Source organism: Falco biarmicus, chromosome 5 (assembly GCF_023638135.1).
Source record: "Falco biarmicus isolate bFalBia1 chromosome 5, bFalBia1.pri, whole genome shotgun sequence".
NCBI classification, from domain to species: domain Eukaryota; kingdom Metazoa; phylum Chordata; class Aves; order Falconiformes; family Falconidae; genus Falco; species Falco biarmicus.
Window position 1 is genome coordinate 91217751 of NC_079292.1, and position 25635 is coordinate 91243385.

At 40.9% G+C, this 25635-nt stretch overlaps 1 protein-coding gene across 3 annotated transcripts in view; it reads right to left on the minus strand.

Annotated features, from left to right (window-relative positions):
* Positions 1-25635, minus strand: part of MAN1A2 (mannosidase alpha class 1A member 2) — a 147177-nt gene that overhangs the window by 93431 nt on the left and 28111 nt on the right. For all 3 annotated transcript variants that reach the window (XR_008822007.1, XM_056339746.1, XM_056339745.1), the window contains exons 2-3: positions 21762-22017; positions 6355-6451 (exon numbers count right to left, since the gene is read on the minus strand). Coding sequence is in view for 2 of the 3 variants with exons in the window: in XM_056339746.1 (XP_056195721.1) it covers positions 6355-6451; positions 21762-22017 (353 nt within the window). In the remaining variant the exon portion in view is untranslated. The remainder of the gene's footprint in view (positions 1-6354; positions 6452-21761; positions 22018-25635) is intronic.

Sequence of the window (25635 nt, forward strand, 5' to 3'; positions counted from 1 at the left end):
AAGGTCCATGAAACCTGACAGCCTTGACACTCAATTATGTGAGCTTCAAAAATAAATGACAACTAATCAGATGACAGCAGATATAATGTCAGAGCAGCTCAATAGCTGTTACAATGACAGATGACAAAAATGTCTAATAAACTAATGAATATTTCCCAAGGTGATTTAAAAAAATGATCTGTTAAAGTATTTTCTTGTAGTGCTTACAAGAAATATTCCACCTCTTGTTTGCTAGACCACAAACTGGATTAAAAAAATAAAATTGCATTATGCTCCCAAGCTATTCGGTACTTGCCAAAGGTATTGGAAAAACAGATTCCTTTGCCTGACTCTGCTCCTTCTTGCAACAGCCTCATGCCCTTGCAGTCTGACAAATGCGTTTGTTCCAGGGGGCTTGGGAGCATCGCTGCTCCTGCTCTCCGGCTCAGCGGAGAAATGCACTGTCAGATCCCCATTGCTTAGCAACACAAAGATCTGCGGCAAGAGCATCCCACGCTGCGGCAGTGGGCAGCTGACAGCTGGCTCAGCAACTTTCTCCCAGGTCACGGGAGTTTATCAGCGGAACTGGCAGCAGAAGGCTGAGACAGGCTGTGCAGCGAGCCAGGCAACAGAACACACTCCACAAGGTGGCAGAAACCAAGTACCCCACTGGCAAGTTACAAAAATTTAGCTCACTAGCTGCCCCAGCCAAACCCTTGGACAAGTCTTGCTCGTTAACCAACATACATCTCAAAATTTAATTCTTCCATATGTACGAAGCAGCACCACGTTATGTTCATGACACAATGTGCCAGACAAAAATCCCTCATGAAAAGAGAGACCAGCTTTATTTGGTCATGTGTTAGGGAAGAGATACAGCACTGCATTGCAGCCTTCAGGCACTACTAGGTAATACAAATGCAACCACAATGTGACTTCACTCACAATTCTCTCTTCCTTCCAGAAGACGTTATCCCAAGACTGAACTGGCAGACATCTCCGATTAAACTGACCATCTGCATGGCACGTGAGATGAGGAGAGGCATGAAAGTGCTATTGATGCATGAGACAGCTCAAGTAGGACAAAATAAGTAATCATAATTTCATTAAGTCTTTGCGCATGGGAGTGGGCACGTCTGCATGCAAGCATCTATAACTTAAAAATACCACATCGTTACTACTTCGGAAAGACACTTTTCAAAACATATCTAGACATACATGAACAGATATACATGTGCATCATCAGATCATCTTCACATAATACAGCTCACCTCTAGATGGAACACGTCCAAATGCAAGGTTTAGAAATGCACTGCTAGTAATATGGGAAGCTTACAATTCTGCAAAAGTTTGTATCAGTGCTTTACGTACTCAGTGACTACCAAACTGCACATCTTCACTTTATTCTTAGTTAATATTACATAAAAAACCCGCCACACCACAGATTTCAGAACTCTCATTTCAGAAAGCATCAGGTATGATGACAGCACACTATTTCTAGCGCTAAGGAAAATGCTCTGAGTTGCCCAAGGACTGTGGTGGGTTTTTTTTTTAGTTTTTGAGGGTTTTTTTTCCCCCGTTAAGAGTCATTCAAGTTCCCAAATAAGCACTGGTTTAGAAAAATAAAGATTGAAGACTGATACAAACCCATTAGTACAAACTGCTCAATTTAACTCACAGTAAAGCATCCTCAAAGCTTGTGCTATGCTAATTAGTTCATAAGATATTGAAGTTAAAGATGCCACAAATACACATAGTTTAAAGCTGACTCATATCTGGACTGAATAATTTTAATGATCTTTCCATAAGATGTTCACCTGGGGATCACCAGACAAGCGCTGTTTAAAGATGATTTGTCCCTTCATGTTTCAGATGGTTACTCTAATGAAATCTGATTGGATTTGCTTTTGAGGATCAAAGCAAGAGAATCCAACAATACCATCAACTACTCTGGTTTCTGCTAAACCCAGAAAAACCTTCTAAAGGAAGCACAGTTTGTCATGCTTGCGCATTATCTTATACACATCATTTTCCATCAGCCTTTTTTCTCTTCCCCCTTTGTGTTCTAATGAGAACTTGACCCAGATTCCATGCAGCCCCACCTCTGCAATAACACCCTGCGGCTGCCATCAAATTATTCCAGCAATTTAAGCAACCAAACAAAAAAGTTAACTTTTTTATAGCTTAGCCACTACAACCACCAGCAGAGCTGCAAATAAAAATCTAAACTGAAGAGAGAAATTACCTCTCTTGCCTTTTATACTTTATCTTATAGGGTGAGAATGAATAAATCTTGAGATTACCAGCCCTTTCAAAAGCAGGCGACTTTTACAAAAATAGAGCAAGTTATCACCCTGTTTCACCAACACAGAACCTATAAAAGTTTGTTCCATATGTCACCTAAGTGTAAGTATCACTTAAAAGGCCACCAATGCCCAGTGACCTCCCCAGGGCAGCACCCCGCCACCGATGCTGTGCCCCAGCTGCTGAAGAGGTACCAGTCCAGGGTTTAACTGCTGACTGACTATGCCTGATGGGCAACCTTTCTAACCGGCTCTCCTCTACAATTTACAGTCACCAGGTCAGACAACTCAAAAAAGACTGTCAAGAGTTTCCAGCTGCAGGTCAGCTAAAACAACCCCGGCAGGTTTTGTTAAAAAAGTCAAATTAATAACTGGGGCAGCCCACAGATGCTCTTGCTGGTGTGCTTCAGTTGGGAACAGAGCATCTTGCTTTGAAGTTCATCACCTTTTTTTTTTTTAATGACTTAAAACTAAGATTTATGGCAGCAGAGCAGGAAATCTCCTGTTCCCTTCTCTGATCCCAGGTTGAACCCTCCTAGATCTTGCAGTGATAGGAACACTGATGTTCCTCTTGGCACAGACATAGATATACACTGCTTCAGAGGGAAAGGGGAAGATTAATGGCTTATTTGCCTTCTAAATTGAATCGCCTTTACCTCGCTTGAGAGTTATCAGTAAACCTGATTTCCCAAAGATTCATGCGAAGGGTTGCGGTGCCAACCAGCGATACCATCTCGCTGAATCTCAGGCGTGTTGTAAATTGAAACAGATGGAATACAGCATTCTGCAGCAATGGCAGGGAAGGGCTTGGGTCAAATCATCATTGAGATTAATACTACAAACAGGTTTTGTTGAGCAGCTTTTCATTTAAAATAGCATCAGATTCCAGAAGAAATTATGTAATGCTTCAATAAAGGCAAATACCACTGGGAATGGTGTCATTACAGGTAACAGAAATTTGTAAAGTACTAGCAATAACAATACAAGCCCAGACTGTCCTCAGTACAAGGACCATTATTCTTCCCCCTTCCCATCAACCACCCACCAAACCAACAATAGCTGATTCTATGTTAGACTTGGTATATACTCCAGATGATCTGTTTCAGAAAGGTTTTCCTATGAAATAGCCTTGAACAGAGCAATCCTGACATGATTTGGCTAAAAATTAGATGGCACAAAACAGATTTTCAGAAGAGAAACAGGGAATTGGCTGCTAGAGTTAGCTGGAATAAGAGGATCAGAAACTTGAATGTGGAGGAAGCCTGCAATTTCTTTCAGACAGCAATGCCAAAACTCCAAAGAACAAGGATTCCAAGGAGAAAAAAGAAAGTAGAAGTCTTCCAGACTCATTAGGAAACATGTTAGAAGCAAGCAGAGGAGGAACAGAGAGAAAAGACTACAGTAAAATGATAATTCAAAATTGCTTCAAAATATTGTGTCAGTTGCATTAAAAACAAACATTAGAAAAATGTTTTCCTGCCATATAAAGACAAAACCTCACTTCACAGAGAGTCTAGGTTACAAACTAAGGCTAATCTAAAATTACAGTTGGCAAATTAAGCAACAGAATTGCATATAAATTCAACAGCAAAAACTACATGATCATACAGGTGAATATTAAAGATTTCCGCTGTCAGACCAAACTTCACCAGCTGGAAAAAAAATATCAAGGCAACCCATGTATTAGAGATAACACAGATCACCTAGATCACAGGAAGCTTCGGAAGAGATTCTTCTAGCAGAAATGAAAGCAGTGCTGGCATACAAGGTAGCAAAGAGAAATTATCTAAGAGTACTACACAATACTCTTTAAGAATCCAAGAAATCTCCTTCCATCTGCCACGGCAGAAGCCTGTTGCTCTGGCCCTCCCTGCAGCCCCACGCTCAGTACTGGCTGCATCTTAGACTCTTCCATTTCACTCTTCAAACTCCTCCAGACCAGATGCTTTTCTCTCCAGAGCATGCTAGCTTGCTCATCTCCCCCGCCAGACAACTCCCCCTGACCCAGTCATTTTCTATATAAAGGAATATAAAGAGGTAGAACAGTATCAGCTCTCACACCACCCCGAAGTGCCAGAAGGCAGGTCTCAGCGCATGAGCAGAAGCCGCCAACACCAGGCTCTGAGGGGTTTGCTTGCGGGAAAGGTGAACAGTGCTTACAGCAGACAGGACTAGCACAGCAGCTAGAATTAATTCTCCTATGGATTTAAATAGGCTTCTACACACTGCAGGTTTGGGGAGAAGGGTGTATTTGTGGGCAGTTTTTTGATTTGAAGTATTGCAGAAAATTAACTTGAAGGCTCTCCTTCCATCGCTGGGAGCAGGGGCAAGAAGCAGCATGCCTAGTTAAAGTTCTCACTTCTCCATATCGAACACACATTTAAGGTTGTAATTCATTGTACAAATAAATCTGATGGAAAAACTGTTTAGGTGTAAAGAAAACCACTTGTTTATTTGGTAAGATATAAGACCAATTTCAAGATAAAAATGTATGGAGATTAGGGGATGGGACAGAGCAAAAATGAAAAATCCCTTGAAGTATTCCAATACTTTCGAAACAAGTCCTTTGACTCTTCTTTTGGAAGATTTCCTCTGGGAGTTTATTTCTTCCCTACGAACAGCAAAAGAAAAAGCTAACCACATTTTGATTTAAGTTTACATAATTTATTCTGGGTTCAGGCACTAAACACAGAAAATGATCCGTATGCAGTCCTAATCTGTATTTCCATCATCCACAAAAATTCAAGATTTAAAGCAAGATAAGCGAAACACACCAATTACAATGGGAACCAACCCCAAGGTCGTTAGGCAATTGCCTTACAATAAAAGCCAGTAACATCTTGATTTCAGGCAAACTGTTATAAATAACCGATACTAACATAATTAAGGCATACACAGTATATTCACAGTCACTCTTGGTGTAAAAAGCGGTTATGACAAATTTGTACCTCCTTCGGATACCAGAGCGGATGAATGCAGTATGAAACCCTGAAGAAAATTCAGAAAACCGTACCGGTCTTAGAGCAGCTCTCCTGTGCCCGTTTCAGAAATGAATGCATGAACTTGCTGGTTCAGCCACCCTAGGTGCTGTGCACCCTGGGCAGCACAGCCTTGCTCACTACCATCAAGGCCATGTGTTTCGCTGTACCAGAGGATGAACCTACAGAACCCCCAGGGCTCAGTTCTCAACAGTTACAACCAGGTCTTTTCAACCATCAGTCCTACAGAACTGGGGACAAAAAAAGGATTTTTCCCTGGTTCCAGTACCAATAAAATGCTTATCACTTTCCAATCACTCTTCTACTTATTTTGTGCCAGTGCAAGTACACCAAAAAAGCAGTGCTACTGCAGATCCCTGACATTTTAAGGAAGAAAAGTCATCTAGTCTGATCACACACACGCAACACAAAGCTATTTATTTTCTTGATCTTTACCTTCCTCATGTTTCATACTATTCTAAATGTCATTTGTAACACTCATTCACACTCCACTGCTCAAATGTTCACACTCCATCTCTTGAATTTCTTCAAAACTTACCCCTACCCTCAAACTTATGCATTTTGAATGTTATTTTTTTTTCTTTCATTCCAGTCTACAGGTTCAAGATCCATAAGCCACACATCAAGTAACAATGTCACTTCTCCTTAACTCAGATTTTTTTTTTTAAAGGCCACTTTAGATTTCACCATGGTACCAGCAGTTTTTTCAGCATGTTGCATGTACATTTTATCTTGTATCACATTCTCATGGAACTAACCACAAAGGTCTGGACAAGATGTGATTGGTTTTTTAAAAAGACAAATTGCTATTTCATTACAATGCAGTAATGATATTTTGGGGTGCAACTTTTATTTCTATGTGTGTGTACACAAGCAGCTTGGCTTTTGCAACAATAAGAACATATTGCTCCCCAAAAGATAGTTTAGTAAAGCAATTCACTGAAGTACAATTGAAATAATCCATACCCTTCTGTCATCTACACTTTAAAATCTGCTAGTAGGTTTGGGTAGACTTTCAAAGAGGACAGCATGGACAGAAATATTGAAAAAAACAATCAGAAAACATAGCCTACCAAATATGTTGGTGGAATGTCCTTTCCGGGCAATTGGTTTGAGCTCGTTATGTCCCCATCCATATTGCCTATAATTGTCCCAGGCATGCTTCATCATCTAAGAGAAGGAAAAAAATAGGATTTGATTACATTATAGAACTACTTTGTATGAATATTTTACTTCTTATTTGAGACTTCATCTTTCACAGTCATCCCAGCATACTGATAATTACTTTGCCACTATTTCTATCTGTTACAGAAATCAGACTGTACAGCATGAATAAATTTGGAAACAACTCCAAGTCTATTTGACTTGAGCTATAAAGCCTGATGCTCTGCTGAGCTATAGAGCCTGATGCTCTGCATTACATCGTTTTCTTGTTCTTTCTTTCCCTTCAATACAGACACAGCCGTAAGGAATGCGTTTAAGCATAAGGAATTGGCGAAAAATACCAGCTAACATCTAAGAACCAAAAAAATTAAAAAATATCTACCAATATCTAAAGCATAAAAGGGATTTACAGTGGTGTATCCAAGTATGACTAAACAATTTTGCAAAAATCAATTTTTTTATTAGCAACACCTACTTGACAAAGATACACTGTCATACAGCTTCTATGAAAAGAAACATCAAGTTTTTCTTGTTAGAAAGCACAATGAACAAAGCAGTATAAAATTATTAATATTTGTTCCACAAAACATTCCCAGCTCTTTAATAAATGTTTCTACCACCTAGTAAGCAAAGTACATCAAAAAAACCAAAGGATCTTGTTGACCCACAAGTATTAGTTGTGCTCATCAGCCACTAAACAGTGCTTTTATGGATTTGCCAAAACTTTTCAAATTCCTTGCTTGTTGGTATAAAGCAGAAATTCAGCAGCTTCCAGACTGCATAGCAAATGCAATTAAAAAAATATAAAAATTAAATATTATTTAACTAAACAGATCAGAGCAAGTAACAGGAAGAAATCAGACTCCAAATGATACTGCCCCGACACAAGGTCAGGAACAGATCTGTTCTAAAACAACAGCCATGTGGCTGTATCCATAGCATTATACATATTTCATCTTTATAGTGCATCTTAAAAATGGTATTAAAATTTTGTTAATATAAACAAAATCCCCAAGAAAATGACAGGATGTAAAGCATGATCCCCACTAGTTTGAGAAATGCTCTCTGAAAGGAGAAACGATGCTAACGTAACTAACAGACCATTTCTGACCCTTTAAGAATCTGATTGTATCAGGGCAAGTAAAGTTTTCACTGCAATTTACAGGACTATATTTCTCTCATTTTAATCAGAGAGTCACTGTACTCCTAGACGATGGAAGGGAACAAGGAGGTGCTGGCTGGAGAGCGAGGTGCAGCCAGCTGCCCCACCAGCACGCACTCAGCTCTCTTCTCTTACCGGGCTCAGGACTTAGCGCAAGTCTGCCTCTGGTAATCCCAAATCTTTCAAACCGCATCTAAACGTGCAAAACAAAGTCCCTGTCTCCCTACAAGCAGCAGCAGATCCCTGTCCAACCGATGCAGCTGTGATGCCTTTGAACATAAGCTCCCTTCAAATTTCCTGCGGCTCCGTTAAGAGCCATGACAATATCCGGACAATAAACTTGACCTGCAACAAAGGTACATGCACAGGCCTGGAGCTGGGAAGGTGAGCTGGCATCCACCTAGGCACTGACGGCCCTCAGGATGCCACAGGTCCCACTTCTACCGCCTGGCATTCAAGGTCAGCTCACGTGTCACTTTTGGGTGTTTGCAGTAAGGGATTCTGACCCTGATTAGGCAATAAAACCCTATTGTTTCTTTCAGTATCATGAATCTGTGACGTAACAAAAAGAGGATGCTAATAATATTCATGATACTAGAAGAGGAGAGAAAAGCAATTTCATTAGTGTTCACAAATTCCTCAGTGTTTACAAGTCACTTAGTGAGCTGACCAATTAACAGCTCTTAGAACCTCTAGGTGACTCAGGTGAAGTGCTCCTCTCCTGACTGGTAAGAAAACTACAGCACAATAAACGCCATAAAAGCCTGATCACAGGCAGCACAGAAGTTCCTCTGAGATCTCCTACTAACAATACGCAGAATCAACCTACAACTTTTTATGCAAAGTTGCTCATTAACTTAAGATCAAGAGTTGTTTGTTAACTGAAGATCCTTGAATCCAGAACCACAGCATCATCCCGGTGGGAAGGGTGCCCAGGATGTCTCTAGGTCAGCCTCCTGCTGGGATCAGACCAGGCTTAACAGAAGGCTTTCTCCGCTCAGGTGGTCTCAAGGTTTCCTCCATCCCGAATGGGACAGTAAGCCTCCACAACGTGTCCTGCTCTAACTCGCAGCTTGCCAGTCCACCTTCAGGTCCTAAAAGTTGTACTTGGGAAAACACAGACCTGTAGTTTTGGATGGCACTAGAGGATGAAAATAAAGAATTACTGACCAGTGACCTCTGTGCGAGTTTGGTAGCAGACAGGTGTTTAAACAAGGTTACCATGACATGGCAGATCTAACAAACTTGCTTCCCCATAAGGGAAACAGGGCTTCTGAGACCTTTGGATACATCACATAAACATTTCATGAAGGAGAATCAAATGACCATTGACATTTTAGCTTTTTAAGAATCTCAAAGTGTAGGCAAATATCAGTACAGATCAAAACTAGCTAAGGCTAAAAGAACAACAATGACATTTTTCCTCACAGCAGAATGTTAATTGTGGAATATTTCACTGTCCCACTTTGCCGGGCTTCTGGGGGAGAAGGATTTTGTTACAGACTGTTTAGTTCTGAGGAACCCCAAGAAAATTATGGAAATTACAAAGGGATAAAACATCACAATGCAAGATGTTTCTATACCCCTATACCCATAAGACAGAATTTACCCTAAGATAAAATTTCATTAAGATAGAACTGTAAAGGAGTCAATTTCACTAGATTCATGAATTAATGCAGAAGTAACTCAAGAATACACTACCGAGAGCAGGAACTCCACTGAAGGCAGGTGACAGGTGCAGCTGACCGCATCGCCTAAGGTTCTGAGACAGGACACCACGGTTTTGAGGACACTAAGCCACGGTGATAAAGACGAACGTGTGTCTGTCCTGTCCCCTCACCTCCCCCAAACAGTGTACAAAGAGTAGGGTATTCTAACTCCCTGAGAATCTTTTGATTTTATTACACTAACTAGTTAACTGATTTTTTCCAGATGAACACTGACCGTCACTCTGGCACACAGCTCGCCACTCTCCTCTGCCGCCGAGCGAGCAGAGCTCTCGGTACCCGCATTAGCAGGTAACGGCACATCACAGGCAAGTGAGAAACCCCACAGCTCTTGTAGGTGATATTAAGTTTTGTAAGGATGATATGCTAAAAGATCTTGTAACAACGTGGACATTTCTGTTACTGCCAGAAACTCGTAGCATGACACACTCTAGGTACATCATCTACACTATTGGGAGCAGTTGTGCACGCAGCAGCTTTTGAGATATGGAAGACAGATGCCTTTAACAGCTAAAAATTTAAGAGGATGCCACTTTGGCTCAGCAAATACAAGCCACATGAACTCCTGATCTGAAAAACACAAGATTATCTCTATGGTTATGCCAGACAGCATTTCCAGCTTTCACTACGTAAATGCTGTGGAATAGCTGCAAGTATAGATAGGCTTTTCTTAACAAAAAAAAAAAAAAAAAGCAGCACCACAAAAAAACCACCACCAAACACAACACACACGAAAACCCACAACCATGGAAAAATCCCAAAAACTTGTCTCTTAGAGGAGAGGGAAGTCTCAGACAACGACTGGAACATCAGCATTAATGATAATAGAAAGACAGTAAAATATTTGCAAAAAAAAACCCCACAAACCCCACCTGCCAATCCCTAAAGAACCCACTGACAGAGGCACCTTAAGCTCAGCAGAGTGGTAACAAGCAGCAGATCCAGGCGTGGATGAACAGTGTGAAAAAGGCGAGGTGTACATCTCCACAGCTGCGGCATGCACAGCTGGAGCCGTGTGCCCAGCCAGGGCCTGGTGCCTGACGGCGCGTCGTGTGAAGACCTTGCAGCCTGTCTGCCAGAGAACCAACAGGTTTGGCGGTGGACTTTCTACTGATGCTATTAATGCCAGATTTTGCTTTTGAAGGCAAAAATCATTCATAGGGGATAGGTCCACTGAATACCAGTCTTGTAAATGTTAATTATGGGATGCACTATATACAACAGCCAGCAAGATGCTGTTGCATGTACAGCACGAAAATTCTACAAGATGATGAACCTGGACTCTGCTGCAAGAGAGCCTGAACGACAAGAAGCAGGGCACGTGAAAAACTGCTTTTGTAGGTACATCATTATTTAGATGCTTTTAATGACTTCAGAATATGTTTATGAGATCTGATCCTCTACAGTCACTGGGAAACCGGGTTTTCCTAAAGACAGAGCGGTAATGATCTCTTTTGACAGTAATCATAATTGTAACAGTGAAAGGATGTTACAGTGATTGAAAATATTTCTATAAAGGAGTTCTTATCACCACAGCAGCATGTTAGAAACAATAATTCAAACCACAGATTGGTTCAAAAGCCCCTTTCCACTCCTCAAAAAGGGCAGACACCTAGCAAATAGAAAATAAGAGCCCTGAGAAATAAGCAAAAGAAACAATTTACTGGCAAATTGCAGCATTTACTGGTTGTGCCTAGAAATGAGAAACCTATTGACTTCTTGCCATTCCATCAGGAACACGCATAATAGAGAGAACAAATAGGTTTTGCTTTCAAAGGACCGTGTTCTGGTTAAGGGTACCATTTCAAGAGATTTACATAAACCACCTTCAAAATTCTATTTTAAAATTAACCAAAGTCTTGCTAGACAAGATTACTGCTCAATCAGCAGATTAAAAATTAATAACTGCTTTCCTGCTGTCTGCAGAGAGTACTTTTTGGAGGTTAAAGAACTACCTTTTCCTTGTACAGATACTCAGATTTTTGAAGAAACTCAGCAAACTTATTCTTCCAGGAGCTACAAATCTCTGCCTAAAAAGAAATTATTTCAGGCATCAGTCTCTGCCTCCGCTGTGCGTTTCTGAACAGTGCCACTGAAGATGACTGGAACATGTCCCTAAGACACACTGAAATCTGGTAACAAATCCATTACTAGAACAGAACTAAAATGTTTATGAAATGTATGCGAGATGAGAAGCTTGTCCTTTTTTGTTGGCATGAAATACTCGAAGTCTAAGACTCCTGATGGAACTAAGGGGAAAATACTTCAGACTGGTGAGAACTGGAACAGTAGATGTAAAAAGCCTAAACCTGGAGAGCTTGGAGCAGCGAACCAGCTGCTCAGATTCATACAAGAAAGCCAACTGCTTTTTTTCCCCAAGATGATGAATCAGTGGTTTTGACCTTATGTATCCTCCTGGCTTCAGAAGAAACTGGTATTCACGGGTCTGACTAGTCCTGTGGTAGTCGGAAAATGAGAACCTTCCAGATCATTTTGAGGACTGCACCTCAGCCAGCAGAAAGCAGTTCCTTTCTTCCAGCTATCAATGGAACCTCCTTCATCGCCTTACCCCTGCTCCTCTGCCAGTTTTCCTGTATCCTTTTTGAAGCAGAGACTGTAACTATATGAAGCATGCAAGATGCAGAGGCACCTTAGTTCCACACACTTCCGTAAGAACCTTGCCTGTTTTGTTCTCCTTTCCTAAAATACTGAATATTTGCTCTGTCTGCTATTGAGCACTACAGTGACATTTCCAAGGAACTATCATAAACACAAGCTCTCATTCTCAAGTGATAATGTCACCTCACACTTTCTCATATTAAGCATAAAGTTGGTGCTGGAGGGGGAGAAATTCCAATATGCATCGTTTTACATTTAGCTGAGAAATAAAAGATAATCACTCAGTCCCATAAAATTTTTCTGCAATTCTTCAGCCTGGCCTGAAGTTTTGTACTCCAGATCTCTGTTGACGGCAAAATCAATCATATCACTACTCATCCATTTTCAAACTGTAAATGTTTTGGGTTTATAATTTAGAACACTGATCCCCAGCACATGTCTTCTATGGCCTCCAGCACCATTTATTTGTACTCTCCACTTCCCACCATCTAACCAATTTCCCCCAGCAAAGCCACAATCCTCCGTCCCACAGCTGCTTGGTTCCACAGCTGTCAGTGATAAACCTTGCCAAAGATTTTTTTGTAAAGTTACATTTATAACCACGTCTCCCTTGTTCACATGCTTGTTGACTCTTTCAGGGATCTTCTACAGTTTTGTGCATCATGACATCACTAGAAATACACTGAGAAACCTTACATATCTGGGTGCTCAACAACTCTATTCCCTGTTCTGGTTTCTGTTAATCTGTAGTTGATTTGTCAGGCGTAGGGGTCTGCAGTTTTTTGATGTCCCCTTGAACCCCCTTCCATAACTGATGTCTTGTTAGTCACTTTTTAGTCCTCTGGTAACAAAGCAGAAAATAAGAATGGATGTCAGCAATGCAAATCAAAGATCCAAATCTCAGAGCAAACAGAGTCAGAGTAAACTATTGCACGCTGCGTGTATTACAGTGTTGTACACTGATATCTGTGTCTTAACAGAACACACCATAAAAGGTTACTCATCCACTCTAAGGTGTATCAATTACATCATTAATACCAATAATTCCGAGATGTAACATCATCAGGAAAACTATGTTAAAGAACACGCTTGGCATACATTCTGTGGAGCTGCTCTGGGAAACACAGGAGGGACTACAGGAGAAATTATGCAAAGTCAACTAACAAACAGTAGAAGTTTTACTATATTTAAAGAGGATGCTCCTGCTTTCCAGTCAGTCTCCATAGCTGCAAAACACACATTGTCACTTGTATAACAGATCTTGTTTAATTTAACATAGAGCTCTCTTCCATCTAGCCATAATTAATTATCTTTGCTACCAACGTTTCTGTAGTATGGCACAAATGGCACATAAAATAAAAAATAGCGGCATGGTCAATCAGATATCACGGAGCCTTTTCATTTACCCATTCTGAAGATAAGTAATTTTCCTGGGGTTTTGCTCATTTTTGTTTGGCTGATTGTATCAGGGAAGTGAAATATTTCCTTGTTATCTTGATTTTATTTTGCATTTATGAAATTTAAATACTGCAAATGTGCTAGTTTACTGTTGAGAGACAGGTTCTTCCCACAATAGTCTGGGAAAAAAAATCTTAAATAATGAAGACCTTGAACTTTTCACATGCTTCCAATAATGCACATAATTGGAGAATTTTGTAATTGCTACAACATGAATAAACTGATTCATTCTTTAAATATCCTCAAACACAAACTTTAATTCCTCATTAGTAGCACATTCTAAGTTACCAACCAAAGCAACCTGTCCAGGATGTGCAGCTGAAATACCGTACCATCCACACTAGGAGCCTTCTTTTCATCCTTCTGTTAGAGCAAAATAAATACACAAAGCTACAGAGCTTCTCCTAGGGAAAAATTAAAAGATTCTCCAATGTAAAATGAGTTCTTTATACAATCATCCCAACATGCCGGGACACAACTTTGCGTAGAGCCATTCCTAACTTGCCTGTACTAGCCAAAGTGCTAACTGCACTATTTTCATTCTAATCTATCCACTGAAAATTAGTTTACTAACAGGCTTAATCAAAAAGAACCCATCCTTACTTTACGCAGATTTTACTCGTTCAGTAAAAATAAGATCAGCACTAAAAAAGTGCAGGGAAACTAATTTAAAGCCAACTTAGATGTTCTCAACATGCTGAATTACATTTGAGAATCCAAGTAGTGCACAAACAAAAACACTTCACAAACTACGTGTATGTATACATATGTATAGACACAAACACATTTTCACATACACACATACAGATATGTAATACTCAGGGACACATACTCTGTACGTGTGTATATATATTTTATACAAACACACACACTGCAGGGAGTGTTGTCTTAAATACTGAAAAAGATATGTTGTAATACTTATCGTGCTTCTTTATCGGGATCAAAGCCAGGAGCAGCAAGCTACAAAATACAATGCAGAACTCTAACACAATAGGTATCTATTACTAAAAAATGATGTTCTAACCAACCAGAAGTCCAACTAAGTTTGACCAAGAACACAAAATGAGTATGAAGTGTCAGCAATAACAAGATCATTCTAAGTTCGCTTTAGATACTGAAAAAAAGAAAGTTCCCCAGTCACAGCAGGCAGCCTATTTGGCTAGATCAGAAACACTGCAATTACAAAAAAATAAATGAGATTAGCAGTGGAAGTTGTATAAATAGTAACTACGAAAACAGGAGTTATGCAGCATGAAAAGACCTCTACATTTCTTTCTTCTGTGCAGCTCTTTTCTCAAGGAGCACACAAAACAGAATTGAGGTAAAGAGACACTATTTTTAACCTGATTTCTTAAGAGAATAAGGTTTATGCAATCTTGCTGTCTCTATAGCTGTCATTTACCACATATGTTTGCAGTAGCCTTTTATATGTTCTCTCATTTCAAACTTGATTTTACAGACTTAGAGGAACCAGACACTTGAGAGCTCTACTTTTAAGGGGGGGGGGGGGGGAAGAAAAAAATATCTGTGGCTAGAGAAGGTAGACAGACACAAATTAATACCCCAACTGAGAGGAAGGCAGTTACAATCCAACCCTTTATTCATAGAGCCATATAGGTTAGAAAGACCTTTTATTCTGTCAGAGGGGCAGCTTTAAGCATGCAGGTAGCTCTAAACCAGGCACAGAACACCTGCAATTCATGCTGTCAAAGGGAAGGTAAGAGGGTGTTCACAGCAACGTGTGCATGAGGAGCAGGGGGTGGTATAAAGGGATGTAGGTCAAAAATCCACGGGAAACTTAGTTTTACTGTTTCTGAAACTGCCTGTTACTTTTCAACATTAGCAGCCTCTTGAGCATCGTCCAGAGGCCATGATGAAAGCACATTTTAATCACTTTTCCTGGCACATTTCTAACAGTACTTCCAAATGCACCTCCACTAATATTAAATAAATTGTCTTCATAGTCCCAAGCCACATTTTAGAAGAGGATACACTGAAAGTTTTGCTGCAGGCCACAGTAAGTTCACTGGCAAACGATCTCCAGCCAGAAGGTCCCCAGCTTCCCAGCCAGGACTTTATTCCTCACTTGTGCAGAGCATCCAAACGTACCAGCGGCTGGTTCCACAGGTGTCGGCACAGCCTGCGACCCTCGCTGAAGCTCCATGCTCCCTGCACACCCATTTCACAACTTTTGCTTAAACGTCTTTCTCTGCTGCTTCTTTTTACCATTAAGCCGTGACGAGCAGGAACGGAACCAAAATTCTGCTGCGTTGAAAAGAGCTTATCAGAAGTAGCTAAGATACCTCCTCGCTGTCCCACCTCCTTAATGCAACAGCTTTTAAACCGCACAAGAAGCGAGCACACTGCCAGCGGCTGCGCTCGCTTCACAGCTCTGGCTTATTTGCCTGAACACCCCATCTCCTTTGAGCTGAATATAAAAAACTCTACATACAATTAGCACTGCCTAATGACATGACTGTCTGTCACAACAAATACAAAACAAGCAGTAGAACACAAGCTCCAGAGAACTCAGAATTTCCAGTCTTTCTTTGAAACCTAGAACATAGAAGGTATTTCACTCTTTTCTGTACGCACTTGCGTCACGTTCTGGAGAAGCTTTTTTCCAGCTGACAGGCTCAGCCAACAAACACTGTGCCATCACAGAGGGGCTGAGGCTGGAAGGGATCTCTGGAGGTCATCTGGCCCAACCTCCCTGCTCAAGCAGGGTGATCGGGAGCAGGCTGCCCAGGTCCACGTCCAGTCAGCTTATGGGTATCTCCAAAGAGGGAGACTCCACAATCCTCTTCTCTCTAGGGCCTTATCCCAAGGGACTCTACCAAGCAGATCTTTGAACAGGCCAAACTCCACCCTCCTGAAGTTCAGGGTTGTGAGCTTGATCTTTGCCCTTCCTCCTTTCAAGATCCTGAACTCCACTATCTCATGGTCCCTAGAGCCAAAGCCCCCTCTGAACCTCACATCCCAAACAACCCCCTCCTTCGTGAATACAAGATTTGGCAGAGCACCTCGCCTTGTTGGCTGCACTGACATTTGGAGGAGTGAGTTGTCATCAATGCGCTTCAGAAAACTCAAGTTGCTTATGCCCTGCTGTGTTGTGCCTCCAGCAGATACAGAGTTGGTTGAAGCACCCCATGAAGACCAGGGCCTGCAAACATGATGCTGCTCCAATCTGTCTGCAGAGCACCTCGTCCACTTGTTACTCCTGGGCAGGTGGCCTACAGCAGACACATGCTGCAGTGTCACCCACGCCAGTCTGCTCTTTAATCCTCACTCCGTCCGTCCATCATCCATCCCCAGGCAGAGCTCCAGGCACCCCAGCTGCTCTTGCACATACTTTACCCCCTCATTTTCCTGTCCTGTTCTTAAGGAGTCCATTCCCCCCCCCCCCCCGCAGCGCTCCAGCCATGCAAGTCATTCCACTGCACCTCCATCCACTTCCACACCTCCCAGCCCGCCTGCAGCCCTGCGACCGCGCACAGATCTCTGCCGCGCCGCGGTCGCTCCCCACGCTGCGTTACTGTCCACACGCTTCAGAGAGGTGCCCCAGGGCACGCTGATCTCCCAGAAATGGTGTTGGGGATTTCTCCATAGCAGTGCCTTGGAGGCACTTCCTTGCTGATGTGCAAATGCTAGAGGTGACCCTGCTCAGGCCCCGTTTTGTTGCTTTTGTGATGCCTTTCTGCCACATCACTGCACACCGTTTGCTCACCCGCCCCGTCAGTCACTCCCTCACAGGGCTGCTAGTTGCTCTCTCCCTCCCACATCATTCCTAGCCCAAAGCCCTGACAAGGTCAAGGACACCTTTGTTCTGCCTCAAGGAGGTGGATTCCATCTCTCCCAGGTAGCCCCTGCAAACAGGGTCCCATGGTGCAGAGCCCAAAACCTGTTGCCAACACCAGCTGCAGAACCAGCTGCTGCCGTGCACTGCTGGTGCCCTCCTCCCAGCACCCCTTCCCCTCACCGGCAGGAGCAAGGGGACACCACCCAAGGCCACCAGGACCCTGACAACCTCCCCCAGCGCTCTGCAGTCAGTGCATATGCAATGCAATACACACTGACTTGTACACAAAACTTATACATCCATTATTTCAACAATTCACTGACCAAACACCTACGGACCTTAGCAACACAAGGACTCTACACAAACAAGTTAGAACACCGGTTAGAACAAGGTGCATGCACAGAATACCCTGCGTGGGGTTAGTACCATCACTGAGGGCAAAGCGCTATTTGAACCCATATCCGAGATGAACTCTGGCGGTAAGACAACACCATGAAATCTTAGGTTGAAATGAAAGAAAACCTCAACCCTCAGTAGGGTGACAAGAATTTTAAAGTTTTCGTTATTTCGCTGGGTAAAAATTAACTTCAAGGAAACAAAACTCATTAAGAGAGCACTATGTAATGATTAAACTTCAACTGCAGAAAAAAATTAAATATTCTGAACACCATTTAAAAGGGCATAATAATGGAAATTAAGTGCCAAAAATTCCAAGTGCTCATGCAATTTATATCTAATTTAACTTTGAAATGAATCCAATGACTTCCAAAAGATGAGTTTTGTTCTTAATTTCTTTGCATTAGCCACAGTAAAAAACCCAAATCTTAAAATCTCTTTGGAAAATTATACAAGTTATATCTACCCTCTTATAAAACCATTTTCTCATCTTTTACTTGGTATAAAAAAATCACTAAAATATTAATACAAAAGTGTAGCAGCAAGAATAATTTTCAGATGTAATTATTCTTAAATACCAGTTAATTAAAAGACAAAGCAATTTTTAAAAGCTAGAACAGGAAGCTAATATACTAAAGTAGTGCTACAAAGCATGTACAACGAGCAGGTGGAAAACATTTACTTCTCAAAGTTGTCACTGTGCATCTAAAATAACCAGCCAACCCTTAAATGGGCCTTATTGAAATAACTGAATGAAAAGCTTGTTAGGAGAATATAGACAAATTATACAATTCTGTGAATTAGTTACAATCGAGAATGCAATGTAACGCTAAATACAAATATGAGAACCAAGAGACACACAGAAACCAAACCAAGCGATGTGGACTCTGCTCCTGGTTTATTCTGTGACCTTAAGAAGCCTCCCTCTCTGTGCTCAGTAAACATTTCTATCATATAAAGCTTTCAAGTGCTTTACAAAGCTCTCTTATGAGCATTACACAAATTCTTTTTTGTGTATGCACTTTTATACACACTTAAATATTTTAAAAATACGTATTGATTTTTAAGTACTGCAAAACCACTTTTTATACAAAAGATGTTAAAAAAAAGATTCACTGAGTTGTTCTTCAGAAAGAAAAAGGAGTAATAAGTTTTCTGTAAAAAAGGATAGAAACTAAATCCTGCTTTGAAAATTTTCCAGTCTCTCCCCTGATTGTATTACAAACTGTCCCCAGTAATCAGCCCAATTCTACATAGTTTTCTCTCCATCTCATATTAGGCAAAACAGACTGTATAAACCCATTCATTTTGTTAATTTAAACAGTCTAAAGCTCTCCTGTGAAAGTGAAGTTCCTCAAATATGCATCAGGACACTTCAAAGTAAAGCACGGCACAGGCCAAATGCCTTCCCAGGTCCACGTGGAATTTGAAGCAGCCTCCAAAGAGTTAGGAGCTTCCCTGTGCTACACTTTTTTTCTTTTTTCTCCTCAATCCAGGTAATCATAGTATCTTGCATGTCAGAAATGGCATATGTGCTAGGTGTAGCCTCTGTTAGAGATACTGGCTCCTGGAACCTGGGCTTCTTTTGCTAAGTCTTTATCTCATCTACAAAGACCATTTGTATTAGTCCACACTGGTTACAAGAACAGTGAGAGAATACCTCGGTGATGATCATAGCATATTTCAAAAGGCACTTTGCATTTCTGGAATCGCTGCAGATAGATCTGATACAGTCAAAAACAGGTTTCAGGCAAAATATTATTTATCTGATACTGTCAATACATGGGTTTTGTGCCATGTTATATTTATATTCACCGCAAGATAGTGTATGCCAAAATCCAGAAGCCAAACAAAAATGACAATATACCAACAACGGGCTCCTCAGCATTATCGTTTCCCCTTCTCACTAGCAGACCTTCCACTCCTGTATTTTATGTCTTCACGCACCTGGCTGTAGAAGCGATAATTCTGCTGCCCTGCATCAAAAACATTACAAATTCTGGAGAACACCTGTAGCTACAGTACTAACAAGCCTGACTCAGTGAAGGCAATTCACACAAAGACAGAAACTTCAGTCATGCCATTACGATGCTGGACTGTTGAAGCACAGTGGTCAAACTATTGAGGACTGCTCAGTACAAAGGTACGATTATCCTAACTGAAGTACTTACCTACCTAATAGATACTCCCACAAAATCTTTGGTCTGGATATGAAAAGCTACACTTCAGAAACCACAGTAAGACCCATCAACATATTAAGCAATAAAACCCCAGCTTGTCAGCGTGACTCACATAGGCTGATCACAAAAAAAAAAAAAGTGTAAGCCTTTTACAGCAGGAGATCTGGGGCAACTGCAGCTAAGGATCACCAGACCTACTGCCTTAGTCACAAACTGCCCTGGATTCCTTACCCACAAACTGCTACACCTCCAGGTTTGGACAATTCTTGCTGATGTAAACTGTACTACTTATTCAAGTCACCAAGAAAACTACCATTCTGTATCGATCTATAGCTTCTCAACTCCTCAGTCTACATTCTGACCAAACAACTTCAGAAACACAAATACTAATTTTCAACAGTCCCTCCAATCCCTTAGCTGATTATTTTTCACATCTTGTTCTTTGCTGTTAGCTGTGCTCAGTACTTTCGCATTGCTTGGCCCACTCAATTTCATTCTACATGTTAAATCCATCAGTAGCAAACTCAAAAGGTATCTAAATACAGTAATCTGTAGTTAAAATTAAGTAGTTTTGACAACTACATGACCATACCGTTCACCTTCACCCTGCAAAAGACATTTTGAAAAGCAAGATTCTCCGCATGCTCTCACTGAAACGTTGGAGGGCTGTTTTAAAAAGCAGTAGAGCCTTTTGAAATCCCCAATTCAGTGCTGTCCTTCGGGAAACAGCCCTAACCCAGCAGGGCCAAGGGGGTCCAATATTCCACACACAACTTCAGTCAAAACTGGTTCTGCAGTAGACACTGAACAGGAACACCTTCTGGGGAAGGATCTGCTACCCGAGAGATTCAAATAGCGATACAGCTCCATGCTGTATCACTCGTGCATCTAAAGCAGTTGTTCACTCTTTGACAAGAGTAAATTTCATCCAGTCATCATTAATACTCAAAAGCAAAATTCCAGCCTCTGTGACCTACCCACAGCACGGTACATACAGCTTGCAACTCCTCCCTGCTATGAGGGCAGGTGTATGACTGACTTTTTTATTTGGTTTTATGAGCTAACTAAACTCAGATTATAATTTAAAAGATTTAGCTGATGTAATTAAGGAACATCCAGGACAATAGCGCTTAGTGGTTACATGGCCTGTGTTTGTCTACCTCTGGCCTTAACCATCCCTGGTTGCTAACTTCATTTTTAGGCACAAAACTAAGCAGACTGCAGGAAACAACGTTTCTGCCGTACCAGTTAGAAGTACAGACTGAGAAAAATGCCTGGCAGTAACAGTAGGAAATTGGCATTGCTCAGACTAAAGAGGGCAATGAATCACATGGCCAACCAGGAGTGGAAAGGACAAGACCAGAAACAGCAATCCCCATAGCATAAGCTGCCACAGAATCAAAAGCCTAGGCCAGTATCTCAGTGTGAATGTTTTACAAGGTAAATGAGGCAATTACTTCAATGAACTCCTAGTTTTTTAGGCCCATTAAAAACATTTTGAAAAGAGTGTGGCAATTTGATAATTTGAAAATTTTAGCAACAGGTCATTTCTTCCCCCCTTTCTTCAATGCACCTTTTTAACATTTAAAAATATCTTGTGACACACTAGCACATCCCATTCTTTGAATGGAACCTGACAAGGTCAGGTTCTGCTTTGAAGATGCACTTGGTGCTGTTCCATGTGCTAACAACAAACTCACTCTGAACCCATACCACTAAGCTGAAGAAATCCTTAAAATAATATTTCACTGGATAACAACTTAAAAAATTAACACCCCAACACCAGGAAAAAACATGCAATAGCGTTGGTGTTCATGAATACTTGCTGTGCACTTTCAGCTTACTGTTTATTAAAAAGACTTGTAATCCTGGTTGTCTTTTCTTCTTAATATAAATCATAACACCAACTAAATGCCATATAAATAACTGCTATCAGATACAAGAACACATAGGACCACATCATCATCATCTTTACCTCTTTAATTTTGTTCCTCTTCTCTCGCACATCCGGGTCTGCTGGTTCTCCACTGTTTATCCCTATAAGATTTGGTAAAGGAACAGGGGGCAATGGCTTGCTGTCTTTCTTTTTCAACTCTTGCACTACTTTGTTCTTTTCTGTCTGAATCTCAGCTTTAATCTCATCACGTGATTTCTTCAGTTTCTCCTTCGCCTCCTCCAGAGCCTTTTCATGATCTGCTCGGATCTTATTTCTCAGACGTTCCTCTTCTTCTCTGGAGATACAAATGCTAGTCAGCATCTCATTACTAAAAACACATTGCTTATAAACAAACTGCAGCTTCAAAACAGAAGGCACATCCCAAGTTGGTTTACTCAAAGTAATTCCAGCGACTCAGACCAGTTACTGAATTGTGTTAGTGCGCATACACTATTTTCGCCAGGAACCCCAAAAGAACAAGAGCATACACATCAGCAACACTATTGTACAAAAATGTGTCATAGAGGTTTTCTAGATTATCTCCCAGCATCTTTGCTTTTCTGCTCAAGACTTCAGAGAGGAAAAGCCCTACATCTTGTGCTTCAACCGCAGGATGCATGCAGAGGCAGATCTAGCAATCATTCAGTTTAAGGAAAAAAGATCAGAAGGGCTCTCACTTGCCTTCTGCACAATAAATACATCGCATGCAACTTGAAAAGATCTGAAGTAACTACTAAAAAAAATAAATTGTGGCCACTCCTTTTATTAACAATGAGGTGTGAGATGCAAAAGCTGCAAACCCCACCACAGCATGTTTTGTCTTGAATTCAGACCTCATTGTTCCAGTCAGTACGGCCCACAAACCTCAAGTTAAATGCAGAGTTAATTATAAAGCCTTTTAGGAACATTAAGAGCTTTTAGTAAAGCCTGATTTTGAAACTCACAGTCAACAAAACAAACAACATCTTGGCTTTAAGCACAATCTTCCATCACAATCTTTAATGATCAGCAAAAGTTTTGAGATACACACAAAATGAAAGAATGCTGTTTTAAAGCCTGGGTTAAACAAGAGGCTGTTCTAACAACAGACAAAAATGTTATTCAGGACATTCCAGTCCTAAAATATTTCAAGGCATCGGAAAGATACACATCAGGCTCTCAATACAACACAACCTATTCAAGCTTCCTTCAGCGGAGACATTCAAGACCTGCCTAGACATGACTGTGCACCCCGCTCTAGGGGAACCTGCTTCAGCAGGGGCTGGGCTAGATGCTCTCCCGGTCCCTCCCAACCCCGACCATTCTGTGAGTCTTTAAAACATAGTTGCTCAATGACGAACATAAACCAAAACAGTTGGAGGGATCTAAAATAAGCACCAATTGCAGAAAAAAAACCCAAAACCAAACCCACCAACAAAACACCACACTCCCTGCCAGTTTCCTCCCCCAGGCAAAAACACTTTTTCCTCTAAGAGTATGAAGACGACAATGGATAATGGAAAGATGGCAAGCAGCAATCCATGTAAGAAATATCAAGCTTGGCCTAACTGCTTTTAGGAGGAACTGAGCCACTTGATCCATACCACATTTTTTTCAGTATACTGAAAACATATGAGTGAAAAGGAGCAACCACCTTCTGATACAGAGTTCAGCTGGAGGGGACCTACAGTGACCACCTAGTCCAACTGCAACTAAACGCCAATCCAAAACTTACAGAAAAAAACAAACACAAGATTGACAAATGATAACCAAACACTGACAACAGAAACAGCAATGTATCTACATATTTAAAATGTGATTTTTTTTCCTACAACAGTTATTAAAAGTATTTGACAAAATCTATGATAAACCAATTAACACTTCCAGAGATTCAAACAAATTTTACGGAACTCCCTGGGGTGCTATGCTGGAATATCTGGTTATATCTACAGATCGCACTGAGCTTTCCAAGTATAACAGAAATATTTTTATTAATCTCACAGATCATGTCGTGTCTATTACAGAGCACAGCTTCACCTTTACAAATAAAGGTCAAAGAACAAAGCTGGTAATGAATAACTGGCATAGAGTTATGACACAATAGTATCAGAGCAATCCCACCAGACTGGCCCATTTTGTGCAAGGTTTATGACTTGTTACAGTTCTCTGCCTAAGGAGAGCTGATTTTAGGTCCAAGTGCAATAAATCAAGCTTTTAGCTCTGGAAATTCACAGTTCAAACCCCCGGTGCACTAGCCCTGACTGCTCTCATAACATCCAGTGTATTTTTAAGTTAAAATTTATACAGCTCTTTTCTGCAGTCTTTAGCTTGGGCTCAAGAGCTGAAAAATAGAGACTTTTCTTTTTTTTTTTTAGGCACACATTTTATTCTCAATTTGACTAAGTCTGACACTACTTGATGTCACCCAGAAAATAACTTCCCAATTTACAGGCCAATGTGCATAGTGTGCTGGGGGAAAACCACCACTGCACTATAGCATTTGTGCTTGCAGCAAAATGCGTTGTTACACAGGGTGGTTTATTAGCCCTTACATTTTTCTGAAGTGCTACTAGGCTTGCATTTAAAAAAATTATAGCAGCATTATTACCTTTCAATATTTCAGTACTAGAGATACAATGCAGAGGTTTTAATGGATGCACTGCCTGAAAGGCTTTTAAACTGAATTTCTTCAGCCGCTTTTCTCAATATGACCCACATCACATTCATATTTCTCCAATAAAAAACAAAGGACTGAGCTCCTCACTTTGACTATCAAATCCGAGCTCATCAATACTGTTTAACAGTAACAGTGCTTCTCTCTCTCAACTGTCCAGCAAAGAAACAACTTTCAAAGTGTCAAAACATTATTCTAAAGAGAGAAAACACAAGTAATGCCGTTTAGGGTAACTCTTCTACTGTGACCTACTTATGGGGAAAATAACTTTTCATATTCCTGCAAAAGTTACCGACATTCTGTTGTGGCAGTGATGTGTTCAACCCAGTAACAAAAGCAGCCGAACATTTCTATCAGCTGAAGGATCTGAATCCATACATCTGTAGGCTGGAACGCTTTCCCAGGGCTAGCAGAGGGCTCTGCCGAGCTGCAGCTAGAGAGAATGAGATCGCCAGAACGAGACATCATTCACCACAGTCATGTTCTCACCAAGAGACAGCATGCTGTACGGGAGCCAAGGAGATGGCTTGAGAATGAGAAATGTGTTACTGAACATTTCAGAATCAAAATACTTCAATGTGGAATATGTATTTTGGAGGCAAGTTTCTCATTTTCAAAACTCAGTTTCTGGAGGCAAGTGACAGCCTTTACCCTCTGACTGGATCTACTCGCATTTTGCTAATAGATACTGAAATCCTTTTTGCAAAAGATCAACTACCACTGAAAAACATGAATTTTTAGAAAAACAGGGTAACAATGTATCTCAGAATTTAATAAATAGACACCCAAGGCACATCCACATTAACCTAATTTGAAGATGATGCTTTACAATGAGTGTGCTTTATTCATAACCAGAAATGTTTTTGCTAAAACCCATGGTTAACATGCATGCCCCCAGAAACAATCCCTCTGCGTAGAAAAGATCAACAGTGTTTGAGTAGCTAGAAGTGAGCCTGACTCCCTAAACTGAGTCACTGGTGATGGGCTTTGTGCACCATCAAGATCAAGTGCCATGAAGATTTTGCCTTTACCTTTCCTTCAATAAATTTTCAGTCCCAGGTGCTGCACACAACAGTAACAATAAAAGCTCTGTCACTCTAGCAACTTCATTTATTTCTAGATTCAAATGGCATGAAACAGCCATAAATTGGAAAACAAGTTTTGAACTCACGTCTGTCTACACTGCAGGAACCACTACATAAACATACAAAAGCTGTTGATTTCTACAGCACTATAACCCAATTAGACTCATTAAGGAGG